Raw genomic sequence first — 13,848 nt, forward strand, 5'->3', positions numbered from 1 at the left:
TGAAAAGATCTTCGGACTTGGTCTTCTGGGTGCTGAATAGAGAAGTCATTTTCTCTTCTCAAACTTCAAGTCAAACAGTATAGAGGGAGATTCAAAATATACAGTAATGTGCTGGGAAACCAGCTCTTTGGGGGGAAGAAATCCTGATTTTTTTAGCACTTGCAAAGTTCTCTGGTGTAAATATCCCTAATCATGGCCAATTTGAAGCTACCAAGGACTGAACAACTGGCTCACAAATTCCTGAAATTTTAACCATTGGCTCTCAGCTCCTGCACACCCTGGCGTTAGACAAAGAGGTGACTGGTTGAAGATTTCTTTCATGCCTCCTCTATTTGACAAGTAAACTCAATTGTTAAGCCACTAAACAGTGTGAATTTCATACCATAGGATCACTTTTAAACAGGTTTTAAAGTAGATATTTCATCCTAGGTAGTCATTAAAAATCAGGTTACAAAGGAATGTTTAATGATGCAGAAATGTTTATAAGATATATTTTATTAAAAACAATATGACAAGAACAATTCCAAATTTGCATATAAAATGACAAGGATATACTCCAAAAAGTGAATAATTATTCTAGTTGTGAGACTGTGTGTGGGTTTTATTTTGTTCTTTATACTATTGTTCTACTTTTCAAATTTTCTACAATGTTCATGTATTTGTAATTAGAGAAAGAACTAAATCCAGTGTTAATATATATTTTAATATGGTGTTTCAGATTTTTTTCTTTTACATCCATACAATCTTATGGGTAGACTGGCTAGAAGACTAAACCAGATCAACCCTATTTAAACAAGGCTAAATCTTTGTCACTTGTTTTTTGATGCTTTACAGCTTTCAAAGTACCATCATAAGCATTGTCTAATTTATCTGATGCAAGGGAAGCAGGTTATTATACTTCATTTTACAGAAGAGGAAACAGGCTCAAAATGACTAAAGGTCACACGGCTAATAAAGCAATTAAAGGGGGGACTCTAGCCCAGGATCTCTGCTACCCCTGAGATTTCCCTCAAAATCTCATCGCATTGCTCATCAGGGGCCCTTCTCTCAAGAAGTTCCTACTGAACACCCAGACCCATCTATGCAAGGAGGCACTCTCCTGGTTTTGCCCATTTTAAATGCCGGAAGCCTGATGAGAATCACCAGGGAGGACGCACTCCGTCCAGGCATCAGTCCTACACAAGCAACCCCCAGAGCAAGCGCTTCAGCTTGGAAGTTTATGAACATAACAGGATAGCTTGCTGAGAACAGCAGAACCCACACTCTGGGATGAAAACCACATACGATGTTCTACACACATGCATTTACAACAATCTGTAAATGTCACGTAACAGATCCTGACACGAGCCTCCATAGCTTCTCCCTGAAGGACTGGATAGCACCCTTCACAGAGATGGCTGAAGAAACAAGTTCTGGGTAGATCCCATCTGAAGCCTCTTTGCTGAGCCCTGTGCAGTTTGCACTGGAATGTCCACTTCTTGCTTCAGGACCCTTACTCCTGCTCATGGGCAGTGCTTTGCCAGGGCTTAGTAACCAGAAACAACAGCGCACAGCATTATTCAGTTAGAAGGAATAGAAACAAGAACTCATTCCTCAAGTCGTAGGTTTTAGTACGTGGCTATATAAGGCAAGTTTAAAAAAAAAAAAAATAGCATTCTGATGAGACATCATGCAAAGCCAAGAAAGCCAGGCCACCAGCCTTCAGGGAACAGGTGGCCTCAGGAGAGGCTGGCCCGGAGTGTGAGAAAGGCCCCTCTCCTCCTAAGCGCCACAGAGCAGCACACAGGGAGGATGGAGCAGTCCCACGTGGACCCCTCGAGTAAGCAGTGTGGGAGCCTCAGCGCTCTCTCTCCCATGGTGACGGCAAGGCCATGCCTTCAGTGACATCACAGGCAGAAGCCAAAGATACGGACTGTGCCTTACAAGGAGATACATATTTTATAAATATATATATTTCCTGGGATTTGCTTTTAGATGCTTCAGCAAAGACCATGTGATACAAATGTGTGCGAGCTCTCCACCTACACCCCAGGGACGGTTAGTTAACTTCATCTGAAGGACCCTAACTGGAGATAAAATTCCAGGGGTGGCGAATTTGCAGGGAAACACTAATCAAAGGCCCACACTTGGAGAAGCCACAAAGGCACTTGGGCTGTTTATTTCCCAAGCCACAACAGAGGCTTGGTTAGCACCGTGGATGTTAGAAATTACTCTTCATTGGTGAAATGAGTAGTTTTCAAGATGTATGGATTAGCTAGAAATTCTGCCCCAGAATGAACAAGGTAAAAGGAATTAGGGAGCCAAACTGCCTACCTCTTTGGAATGGCCCTGAAAAGTGACTGTTGGAGAATTCTGTTACCCGTGCAACCAGAAAGTTAGCTGAATCTCGCTGTTAAAATACTCTCCCATCTGTTCTAAATGAACTTTCATGCAAGTGCCAGTGAAGCACCTAAAAGGACAGACCCTTGGGACTTCCTCAAGCTTACTGAGGCAGGATGACTGTTTTGTTGCCAGCAGGCGTTGAGAAGAGACCTGGACGGCTCACTAATTTCAAATTATTAGAGGCTGCTGACAGATATATCAAAAAAGAACTCAATAATTGTGAATGATCAATGATCAAGTCAATTTGACTTGGGAACTTTTATATGACAACTTTAAGTCTCCTCAGACATAATTAGGGAAGTTCTCAAACATGCTGAGTACCAACATTACATGGCCTCATGTCCACTCAAAAACAGAAACAGCCTGGGGAAACCTGGGGTTACCTTTACAGTCCTGAGTTGGACCCTCACACTGCCATGCCCAGTAAATGTGTAGAATTCATGACACCAGGATTTCTGAGCTCAGGTAAATAACTGTTTTGGAAAAATCAACTGTAAAGCACTTTGTTTTAATCTTTATTTTCTCCCTCATTATAAAAATAACATGTGATTACTCTAAGTCTTACATTATAGAAAATTGGAAAACTGAAAACTTCCCCAGAATCCCACCCTCAGAAATGATTACTACCCTTTTTGGTAAATATTCTGTCAGGTTTTTTTGGCATATAGTAGTAAATAAACAGGATCAAGTGGAATTCTACCGCCACGAGAACACATGCTATTCTGCTCTTGTGCAAGGTTTTGAATAGTTCTGACAAATAACTCAACTGACCGGTTTCTCCACAGAGCTGGACGCATTGGTTTTCAGAGGAGATTCAACCACACACTGGGTGGGAAAACTTCTAAGATTTTCTTACCACTCAATATTAAATATTGTTCTAAGTATTAAAGGTGAAATAAAGTTTTAAAAAAATAAGAAATAAAGAATAACGAAATTTGATACTGAGGAGAAAACTGTTCAGAAAATTATGGCAGTTTATCAAAATAAAAACTACTAAATTTCACTTCCAGGAAGTATCATGACTTTAAAATTGGAATTTAGGAAACAATCATCTTTTTACCATCAAATACAGCTGGACAAGTAATTCTCCAATTCTTCTCGTTTGATCATTTGAGCAGTACAAGAGAAGGTAAAGTACATGACCATTTTGAATTCTTTCAGTTCTAAGTGAAGTAAATTATAACAAGAATTGCTACATGTGAAACAGCTGTCCATCAGCAAAGGACTCCAGAACGGGAGAGTTGGAACAGATTTCAGCTTTTGCAGCTGGTAAAGGGCAATTTTGATTCAACCTCCCAAAGCTTTGTTTGCAATGCTTTCAAAACATCTTCCATCTATTGAATTGAAATAAGAATATTAAAAAAAAATACATGACTAAAATCATACATGGTTAAATATGATTAAAATATTCATCATTAATACAATTTCTGAACATGTTATGCATTACACATGGATATTAAGTATTTAACAGAATTCCATTTAAATAAGACATAAGTTTATTAACAGTAGTTCTCAACCTCTAATCTGTAGCTTTTTTATACATTCATCACTATCTTGCCTATCTGTGAGAGGATGTTAACATTCAAAAACAAGGCTATTTTTACCGTGAAATATTGATTTCATTAAGAAGATATATTTCTATTTTAATAGTTTTAGAATATATACTACTTTGATTTTAGTATGAAGTATCTTCTTTATTATTTTTTTGATAAAGCTTTAGCTTAATTTGTAGTTTGGCTCCCTAAAAAATCAACTTTACTAACAACTGAAATAAATAAATAAGAATAAAATAAAATAATCACTCTCTTACCATGAAAGTGCTAAGGTCAAAACAGAAAACACTTTAAGGATTATTCGTGGAGGAGCAATTGTTCACTGACTGGAAGTTGTTCATACAAAGATACAAAAAGTGCAGAACAAGATTACCTGCTTTAGAGATTTTTCTATTTCAACTCGGCTTTCAAGATTAAAAAGCTCTTTATCTTCTGACACAATTTGCTTTTCAGAGGACCCTAAAACATAACTGAAGTATAATAACAGTACAAAGTTAAAACATGAAAAGGGAGTAAATATAAAATTTACATGAATAATATTAAGGGAATTCCCTGGTGGTCCAATGGTTAGGGCTCTGCGCTTCCACTGCAGGGGACACAGGTTCGATCCCTGGTCTGGGAACTATGATCCCACATGCAGCGCAGCACAGCCATAAATAAATAAATAAATAAATAAATACAAAAAATAATGATATTAAAACTCGAATATGTATATCAAACTATATATTAGTACCAAGTAAACACATAAAACAACTACTTTTGTTAATAGCAACCTACATAGGAAGCTGAACTACATGAAATCCTGTTTTTCTCCATAACAGCTTTGTCCAAGAGCCCTACATATTTCCCAATATTATAAGTATTTTGTTATTGGAAATAAACTTGCTCTGTAGTAAGTTGGGTGGCAAAACATTACCACTCATGGTTCAAAATTCTATTTTAAAGTTTTAGAAGATCCTGAAGAAGCCACTGCTTTATATTACTTTTTTTTTTAATGTAACTTCTCAGGAACGTGTGCATTTTCAAGTTTGACTTTTAGTATATAATTTGTGTAGTCAACTCTTGATTACCTAGATTTGGGCAACTTCAACAGTTATCCTATAACTTATGTTTTGCTCCACTCTCTGGGGTGATGAGATGCTGTGGTTTAGAAAATACAAAGAACAGAAGAATTGGCCTCGTGATGGAAGGAGAAGAGGCCCAGCTTCGGTGACCAAATAAATCTAAACAGTAGGGAAGAAGGTGCTGGTATTTCTCAAAAAAAGAAATTTGATTCGTTTGCATTTCTTTAGTGGGAGTCTTTCATTACATGTAACAACTTCAATATGTCACTTCTTTTGTCAAATAAGAACAGTCTTCTCTTGGAAACCCAAGATTAAATTGATTAAATTTCTGAAAAATGTCATGGGAGGCAAAATTGCAGAAGGCAATTAATATCCCGTTTAGAAAAGAAAAATGAGATGGGGGAAAAAATTAAACGGTATTGAGTAATTTATAACACTGTAAATAAACATTACAGAGGGCATCCACTTCTAAAACAAACCAGGTTCCTTGTCATTAAAATTCTGCCCCAAGAGGTATTCAACTGTTCAGGAAAAAACAGCTTCAATACTATAACCCTTTATGGAGAAATCTTCCACACATTTTCTTTTATACAGATATGTATCACTTTTATTAAAGTTTTGTACCAACCGTACTGAAGAGTTCACGTTGTTTATACCTGTACTCTCCCCCACATAATTTTCACAAATCTTAGTAAAATTCTCATGGAGATTAAGGGAGCAGTTGTTTGGGCCTGGGTCTTCTATTTAAAACCAAAACAGATCTGATCTCTCTCTAGGCAGGCCTACATGCTTTACATCAATGAGCAGTGCTTGCTATATTATTCTCTTGTGTAAGGATTTTATAATTTTATAATTTTGACCTAAACCTGTCTAGTTTCAAAGAAGGTGGCAAAACTGCAGTTATCAAAGAATAATTAAATGAAAAATTATAATAAGAAGAATACTGTTTTAAATTCTTTAAAGAGAAACTCTAAGAAATTCAACCGGAGTGACGAAATACCTCGAGTAATGAAAGTGTAGGCTTTTTTTTTTTTTTCCTTCTTAAATTGTTCTTCTTTCCTGATACTTAAGGTTTCCTAGGCATCTTTAAAATCTTGAGGATTACATCTTTTCCAGGATAAGTGAAAATACACTGGGGTCAACTGATTGTTTCCTATTTTAAAAAGGCTAGTGAATTAGAGGGCCATTAAGATATCTGTCATTAGACCCTAATTCACCTTGTCTCCCAACGCTTTTTAGAAGTCTTGAAAAATGAAGGTACTTCCTTGCAACTCTCAAAAAAAGCAGACAATTATTTACCACCCTCAAGGAAATAGTTGGACTTTGTATTTCTACTTTTCCAGAACACCAAAGGGACTTCTTTCCTGACCATTTCTGAAATTCCTATTTCTTTATGATATTCTAGGAGACCAAAAACTAGAGGGAAAAATAAAATGGACAAAATATATTGATCCACACAATAGCTTTTAAAAAAAATCCTATTAAACTAAATTCAATTGTTAAGAAAAACAACATATTTTTACTCTGAAAAATGTTCGGAGTGTTTTCTCCTACAATTTAGAATGACAGACTTTTCCAATAGCAAATAAATCGGGTCCAAACAAAAAATCACTAGCTTTATTGTCAGAAATTATTTAAAAATGTATTTTAACCAGTGTTGATTTAGTTTCGATGTTTTCATACCAATTTCTCTGCAAGCACGTTTCTGAGAATTCAGTTATGAGCTATTCATTTATACATCAAACTTACCTTTCAATGGCTTCAACACTGAGGCAGAACAAGTCCCTCTTGTAGTCTAGATTCTTGGGTGTGCATCTGTATATGTAGCCGAGGTTGAGTGAACATCCTGCGCAGTACAAAGTCTCCAGGATGCTGCAACGAGAAATGCCACCGCTTTAGCAGCTGGTTATAACAAAAATCCCATTGTTGAGATCCATAAACACCTAAACGTTTAAGTTGCTAAAGTATGTTATTCTGACCCTACTAAGTCATGTGTACAAAAAAAGGAAAAAAATGATAGTAAGATGCTTACATCAGAAATGTAGACAGTCACCTCCAGGCTGCACTGCCTTAAGTATCCAGTGACAAAGGGCATGTACAAAAGTGACAAGAAGAGAGTGTACTAAGGTGGTGTTTTCCTAGAATGCAAATGCCTCAATTCAGTATTAAGAAAAATTAACTAAAATTTTGAAATAAGACAAAAAGATTCTACACGTCCTTTTAATGTTATATTGTCCACCAAGGATCATTAACACTCTGGGGAAGGGATATGCAAATTTTTTTCTGTAATGATCCAGAGAACAAATATTTTAGGCTCTCAGGCCATATGGTGTGTGTTGCAACTACTTGCCTTTACCACCGTTAGCACAGAAGCTGCCACAGATAATACATAACTGATCTGTGTTCCAGTAACAATGTATTTGCAAAAACAGGTGCTTGGGAATTCCCTGGCGGCCCAGTGGTTGAGACTTTGCCTTCCAGTGCAGGGGGTGCAGGTTTGATCCCTGGTGGGGGAACTAAGATCCCACATGCCTCGGGGCCAGAAAACCAAAACACAAAACAGAAGCAATATTGTAACAAATTTAATAAAGACTTTAAAAATGGTCCACATCAAAAAAAAAAATCTTAAAAAAAACCCCAAACAAACAGGTGCTTGGCCCATGGGCCATAGTTTGGCATAAAGGATGGGTTCAGGTGATACAAGTAAACAGGACTTAGCAACACTGGTCCAGAGTGAGAGTCAATTCCCTTTTCAGTTCTCTAACAATCCTGATTATATATAAAGAGAAGAAAGTCTCAGTCTGGTGCTAGAACGTCTTTAACCTGTATCTCACAGTTGCAAATCTTTTAATAGTAAGAGAACAGACCTCAGGCTCAGAACCAGCCAGGCAATACTATCTCAGCTAGAATTTAATAACATGTGTTTTCAGTGTAATTATCTTCACAGTTACTTTCCAGTTACAGCAAATGACACATTTATGGCAGTAATATAAAGATTCCTTTTTAAATAAATTTAAATAAAAATTAGGAGTCACTTTAATGAAAAATATTAAGTACATGATAGCACAGCTGTTACATGGATATGGCAAAAATGGTAAAGCTGACATCAGAATGACTAGAGTTGGGAAGTAGAGAACACTCTGCAGGAAACAAAGAGAAATAACAAAGCATCATCCTAGCTCTTTACTAATTAGTCCTGTGTCCTTAGTGAAGTTGTAACCTCCTCAGGCCTTGCTTTCTTCATCTACAAAATGAGAAATGATCTAAGGCTGGGTTTTCCAAATTTTAATCACCAGCATGCCAACAGTACAATTTTTCTTACAGCCACGTACTACCTGTCCTATTATGAATTTAATTCTCCTTAAATAGAGTAATTTTTAAATTAAAATACACTTTATTTGAATAGGACAATCTAACGTTACTAAAATTAAAAACCAACATTTTAAAATAAAAAATATATACGATTATTAATCTCTGTTTAACTGCTTGTGTACCACTTATTCATATACATCAGTACGACACGTTTCAGGCAACAATACTAGAAGGCAGAGCTTCCCATTCAGTTTGCTGAGGACGCCACTTGCAGCAGATGCGTGGCACGTATAACAAGATACTGACCGCTTCAACCCCTGGAGTGGCAGCAAAGGGCCTGCGAGTGCTGGAGGCCCCATGCTGTTGTTTCTGCAGCCCTGTCTGTTTACCTCAATAGGTCGTATATGTGTGTATGCATGACCTTAGCATTTTCTATGGGTGCCATGACATGAAAAAGGTAGGGAGCATTCATCTAAAGCATCCTTTGGTTTGGAGATTCCATGATACAGATATTTTCCTTTTCTATTTTTATTTTCGATTTTCTTCACACCAAGCGCAAACACCCAAAAAGGGAGTGTCAGAATGTGCCCTGAGAAACTCTTCCATCTCGTATCTAAAGGACACCACCAGCACTCAAGAATTGGTATATTAGAATGACTGCTTTTATACTGATTACCATGAAAAAAGTTTTATCCCAAATCTTACTGCTGATGATCTCCTTAAAGACATTTATTTGAAAAATAAACATTTTCTCTAATGTACACATTCACATAGATATAGCCTTACTCACCAACCATTTTCATTTTTACGTTTGGATAGTATCTGTTCCTTATCCACAGAAACATTACAGGAAACACCTAGAAAGAAGAAAGTAACAAGAATTTATTAATGCAGTTTGTTACAATACACACGCAGACATTGAGAGAACTTCTAATTCAACTTTTATTTTAGAACCCAGAAGCCCAGAAAAAAATAAAGGCCCAAAAGTCACACACACAGGGTAGTTTAAAACTAAAGGTACAGGGTCTTCTGCAAAAAGATAGCAGAATAAGAGTTATTTCCTTCCATTCCCAGAAAACACTGAAATTAACAAAGTGAATAAAATTAGGAAGAAAAAATTCAACTGACAGTAAAATTTTGGACAATTAGAACCTCAAATCACGGACTATCAAGAATACCCGCCAGACACAGTAAAACTGGGATCAACCCAAGGAAGAGGATAAAAGCCTGTGCGTACATCTCCAGATCTCACACGCACAGCTCGTTTCTCTACAAGTAACTGAGAGGGTCCTCAGGAGCTCAGCCAAAAACCTTTGAGACCACGACCTGGACAGGGGTCACAGCTGAACCCTAGAAGCAGCAGGAAACATTCCCGTTTCCCAAGTTCAGAACACACTAAAGGCGGGGAATCGGGAGCAGAGGCACATGAGGAAAGGACATCAGACCCACAATGGCCAGAACAGACTCTTGATTTCACCTCCTCTACAGTCTGCCTTAACTCAGTAAACTCCACTTCCATCTACCCATCGCTCAGATCAGAAACCGGCATCACCCCTGATTCACTGTCTCCTTACCCTTCTCCCCGCACAGACACCCCACAGATAAATCCTGTCAGTTCTACCTCACAACCCTCACTCCAGCCCCCAAGCCACCACCACCTCCTCTGCTTGGACGGCTGCACTAGCTCCTGATTGACCTGCCCACGTCCATGCTGATTCTTCTCTTCAGTGCATCCTCCAAAGAAAAACCTGGGTCATATCACTCTCCTGCTTAAACAACTCATTCACTAGGATAGATTCTCATTCCACAGAACAGCCTACAAGGCCCTAAGTTTTCTGGCCCCTTCCTTCCTCCCTAAATCTTATCTTTAATCTACTATTCAGCGGCCTCGCTAGCCTCAAGGCCTTTGCACTAGCTGCTCCCTGTGCCTGGAAAAAGCAAAGAGCATGACACCAGAACTGAACATGCAGCCACGTCGGCATGCCTGTATAAAGACAACAGAAAGACATTTTCAAGCACTCAAACTTGAAGTTTTCTTGGGGATGGGGAAACCACTGGTGAAGATTAATCAAATAAACCACTCAGGAATGAGAAAGCTATTCATAAGCTTTCTCATTATTAATAAGAGTCCTGGACTGGAGAAATAAGCTCATAGAAACATTATATTAAAGCTAAATGACTATGGCTACAGAACAGTACGTAAATGTTATAAACCTTGACAAAGTAAAAATAATTAAACTAACTCCAATTGGAGCGGGGAGGGGAATGGAAATTAATCCAACAGTTCATTTTCTAATCTTTCACTGGGAGGAAGGAGGGGGAGGGTGTTAAATCAATTTGTCTAAAGCTGATAAAAAAGGATATTTATATATACTTTTTAAATTTTAAAAACTACTGGTATAGACAAACTAAATAACAGAATAGTGTTTTCATATATAAAACAAAAGCACCCACGTGATAAAGGAGAGAAAAGACATAAAAACAGAAAGGATGGTAAAGATTTAACACCAAACATATCAATATTATTCCTTAAAAAGCTGTAAATGACATAAACTCACCTACTAAAAGGAAGAGCTTCTCCTACTGTATCAAAATCAACCCAAATACATACATGTTGTTCTAATGGTGGCAACACTGGGAAAAAACCCAGACCTCTGTCAACAGGGGCAGACTGGGAGGATGAATGGCATCTCCATTAAAGATATCACTTATGTGGCACTTCCTATGTCTTCTGGGCACATGACGCACATTAACTCACCTAATCCTCCTCATCACCCCATTAAGTATTATCCCCATTTTTACAGAGGAGAAAACTGAGGCACAGAGAGACTAAGTAGCTTGCCCAGAAAGACACAGCTAGTAAGTGGCAGGCCAGGATTCAAACCCATGCAGTTGAGGGCCGTCATCTATACTGCCTCAGCGGGGGTACAACAAGCAGCTATTAAAAACGTGAAGTATATCTATATGCACTAATATGGAAAAATACTCAGAATATATGTGCAGAATAAAAAAGGACGGACGCGTAACAGTATAAATAATATAATCTCAAGTATGCTTTTAAAAATTTACATGTTTAGGGAATTCCAAAAAATTTACATATTTAAACATGCTCATACATGCATGGAGAGTATCTGGAAGTATAAATGAGAATAAAGCATGTTGAACTCTGGGGACATGAGAGTGTCAGCGTTGGGGGATAAGTCCTTCTGCATTGATTTTAATAGCTGCAAAGGGTTAAACTCAATGAATTGCATGGGAAATGTATGTTCTTAGGCTTTTGTTTAACAACTGAAGGGGACTCAGCAATTATCATTAATTGCATCCTTAAGGAAAAGAGGTTCCAAAAAGTTTCAGGTAACAGGTGGACACTGCTGTCCTCCTTTCTTCCCAATATATCCCAGGAAGGAAAACATTCCACAAATGTCAAAAAATCGGTGGTGAATTTCTGCCATAAAATATTTACAGAATTCAAACAGAGCATAAATTTCATCTTGAAAACCCCAAGTCCAAAAAGAACAGCCATTTTTACACCAACTCAGAAAAAATATGTGAACCACTCCCCTATATAAATACTATGAAAACAACAAAACCAGGAAACGTTGGGGAAACATACAGGTTCCAAAAGATACTGGCTCTACCAGTTACCTGTACGTTTACTACATCCTCCTTCCTCTCCAATTTTGATAGGGTTGTTGGTGCTTTTATTGCAAGTCCCCTTAAATTTTTTTGATACCACTATGTTCTGTCAACTCTACGGTTGTTAACACTTCAGACGGTAAAGGCGTCCGCTGATACAACTATGAAGACTTGAGAAATCAACCCTGACATCCCCTGAGGGAAGCAGGCAGCCGAAAAGCTTAATTTCCTAAACCATTAACAATACGATTTACCGATTAACAGCCCGCTAATTTCTATGAGGAGTAACACAGAATAGCTACACCCTAAATGCTTACAACCTAGTTGGTCATTTTTTTCTAAGTAATGCTCACGACGACACTGATTCATCCACTGCTCTCCTGGGATGGGGGAACCTCAGAAAAGAACCTGTCACTCGTGAGCCCAAGGTGCAGGGATGGCTCTCTTCCTCCCCTTTTTCTGGGACAGCTCCCCATCTCAGATTTTTCTGCCTTTAAAGACCCTGGGAGGGGCCTCCCTGGTGGCGCAGTGGTTAGGAATCTGCCTGCCAATGCAGGGGACTCGGGTTCGAGCCCTTGTCCTGGAAGATCCCACGTGATCCCACGTGCCGCGGAGCAACTAAGCCTGTGTGCCACAACTACTGAGCCTGCGCTCTGGAGCCCACGAGCCACAACTACTGAACCCATGTGCCACAACTACTGAACCCATGTGCCACAACTACTGAAGCCCGCGCGCCTAGAGCCCGTGCTCCGCAACGAGAAGCCACCGCAATGAGAAGCCCGCGCACCGCAACAAAGAGTAGACCCCGCTCGCCGCAACTAGAGAAAGCCCACGTGCAGCAACGAAGCACCCAACGCAGCCAAAAATAAAATAAATAAATAATAAATAAATTTATTAAAAATAAATAAGCAAATAAATAAAAATAAAGACCCTGGGAGGCCCCAAAACACCTCCGCCTCCTCCGGGGCCGCCCAGGTGCAGCACAGCCGGGAAGAAGGCGTTCCTAAGTCCTAACCCCCCGCGCGAACTGACAGCGCAGCAGGATGCAGTTGGTGTCTTCCTGGCTCGTCACCCAGCTCAGCGAGTCGCCCAGCGGCCGCCGGCAACCAGAGCACAGAAACACCAGCGGCCTGTCCTCCTCCTCCGCCGGCTCCGCAGCCTCCTCGCGCCGCGTCCTTTCCGTGCAGGCCACCGACGCGTCCCCGCTCACGCAGCTCCACATGCTCGCCCACTTCTGCAGCAGCTGGTGGCGGCTCGAGTCTTCTGAGAGCCGCTTGCCTAAAAGCGAGGAGTTGCTCCACTTGCCCTTGTCGCCACACGCACAGCTAGTAGAGGAGCATCTTTTGCAACAAGCCTGAGACCAAAGACCCGCCATTAGCTACGAATTGCCTGCGCCGCGGAGGGTCACGGGGAAAACGCCGTTGCGCATGCGCGAGGCGGGGCGAGGCGGCGGAGGGTGAGGGAGGAGGGGCGGTCGGGTGAGGGAGGAGGGGCGGTCGGGTGAGGGAGGAGGGGCGGTCGGGTGAGGGAGGAGGGGCGGTCGGGTGAGGGAGGAGGGGCGGTCGGGTGAGGGAGGAGGGGCGGTCGGGTGAGGGAGGAGGGGCGGTAGGCAGCCTAGCAGCGCGCTTTCTCGCGGTGGAACTGGGCCTGGCGGCGGGGAGTCACTGCGCGTGCATCGCGCTTTGCAGCCTTAGGAAATTGAGGCTGCCCGAGATCCGCTCGCTAGGCTGTTTGGGGAGGAGAGTTAAGCCTCTTACATAGGAGGGGAGGCGTCTTTGAAAAAGTTACTCCTACCGAACTACATTACCAACCCCTCACGGAGACCTTGGCAATGGTTACGAAAGAGAATATGCCGCCTATACGCCACTCAGAGATAGAGGAGTTGGGGCGCAGTCCCGCTT

The 13,848-nt window shown here is 40.3% G+C and overlaps 1 protein-coding gene across 1 annotated transcript; it reads right to left on the reverse strand.

The window, feature by feature from the left end:
* Nucleotides 1–699: 699 nt before the first annotated feature.
* MIS18A (MIS18 kinetochore protein A) lies at nt 700–13,353 on the reverse strand. Its single transcript, XM_036849508.1, has 5 exons — nt 12,980–13,353; nt 9,102–9,168; nt 6,749–6,871; nt 4,309–4,405; nt 700–3,716 (listed from the first exon to the last, which is right to left on the reverse strand). Exons 1-5 carry the CDS (start codon nt 13,320–13,322, stop codon nt 3,636–3,638), a joined length of 711 nt encoding a protein of 236 aa, XP_036705403.1. The 5' UTR covers nt 13,323–13,353; the 3' UTR covers nt 700–3,635.
* Nucleotides 13,354–13,848: the final 495 nt, after the last annotated feature.

The sequence above is a fragment of the Balaenoptera musculus genome, chromosome 4, assembly GCF_009873245.2.
Source record: "Balaenoptera musculus isolate JJ_BM4_2016_0621 chromosome 4, mBalMus1.pri.v3, whole genome shotgun sequence".
NCBI classification, from domain to species: Eukaryota; Metazoa; Chordata; class Mammalia; order Artiodactyla; family Balaenopteridae; genus Balaenoptera; species Balaenoptera musculus.

Excerpts from the sequence above, each read along its gene's own strand:
- MIS18A (XM_036849508.1), bottom strand. The coding sequence starts at position 13,322 with ATGGCGGGTCTTTGGTCTCAGGCTTGTTGCAAAAGATGCTCCTCTACT. Across the intron at positions 9,169-12,979 it reads CAACTGCATCCTGCTGCGCT|GTGTTTCCTGTAATGTTTCT; the intron begins GTCAGTTCGCGC and ends TCTTCTTTCTAG. Across the intron at positions 6,872-9,101 it reads CGTAAAAATGAAAATGGTTG|CATCCTGGAGACTTTGTACT; the intron begins GTGAGTAAGGCT and ends TTCTCGTTGCAG.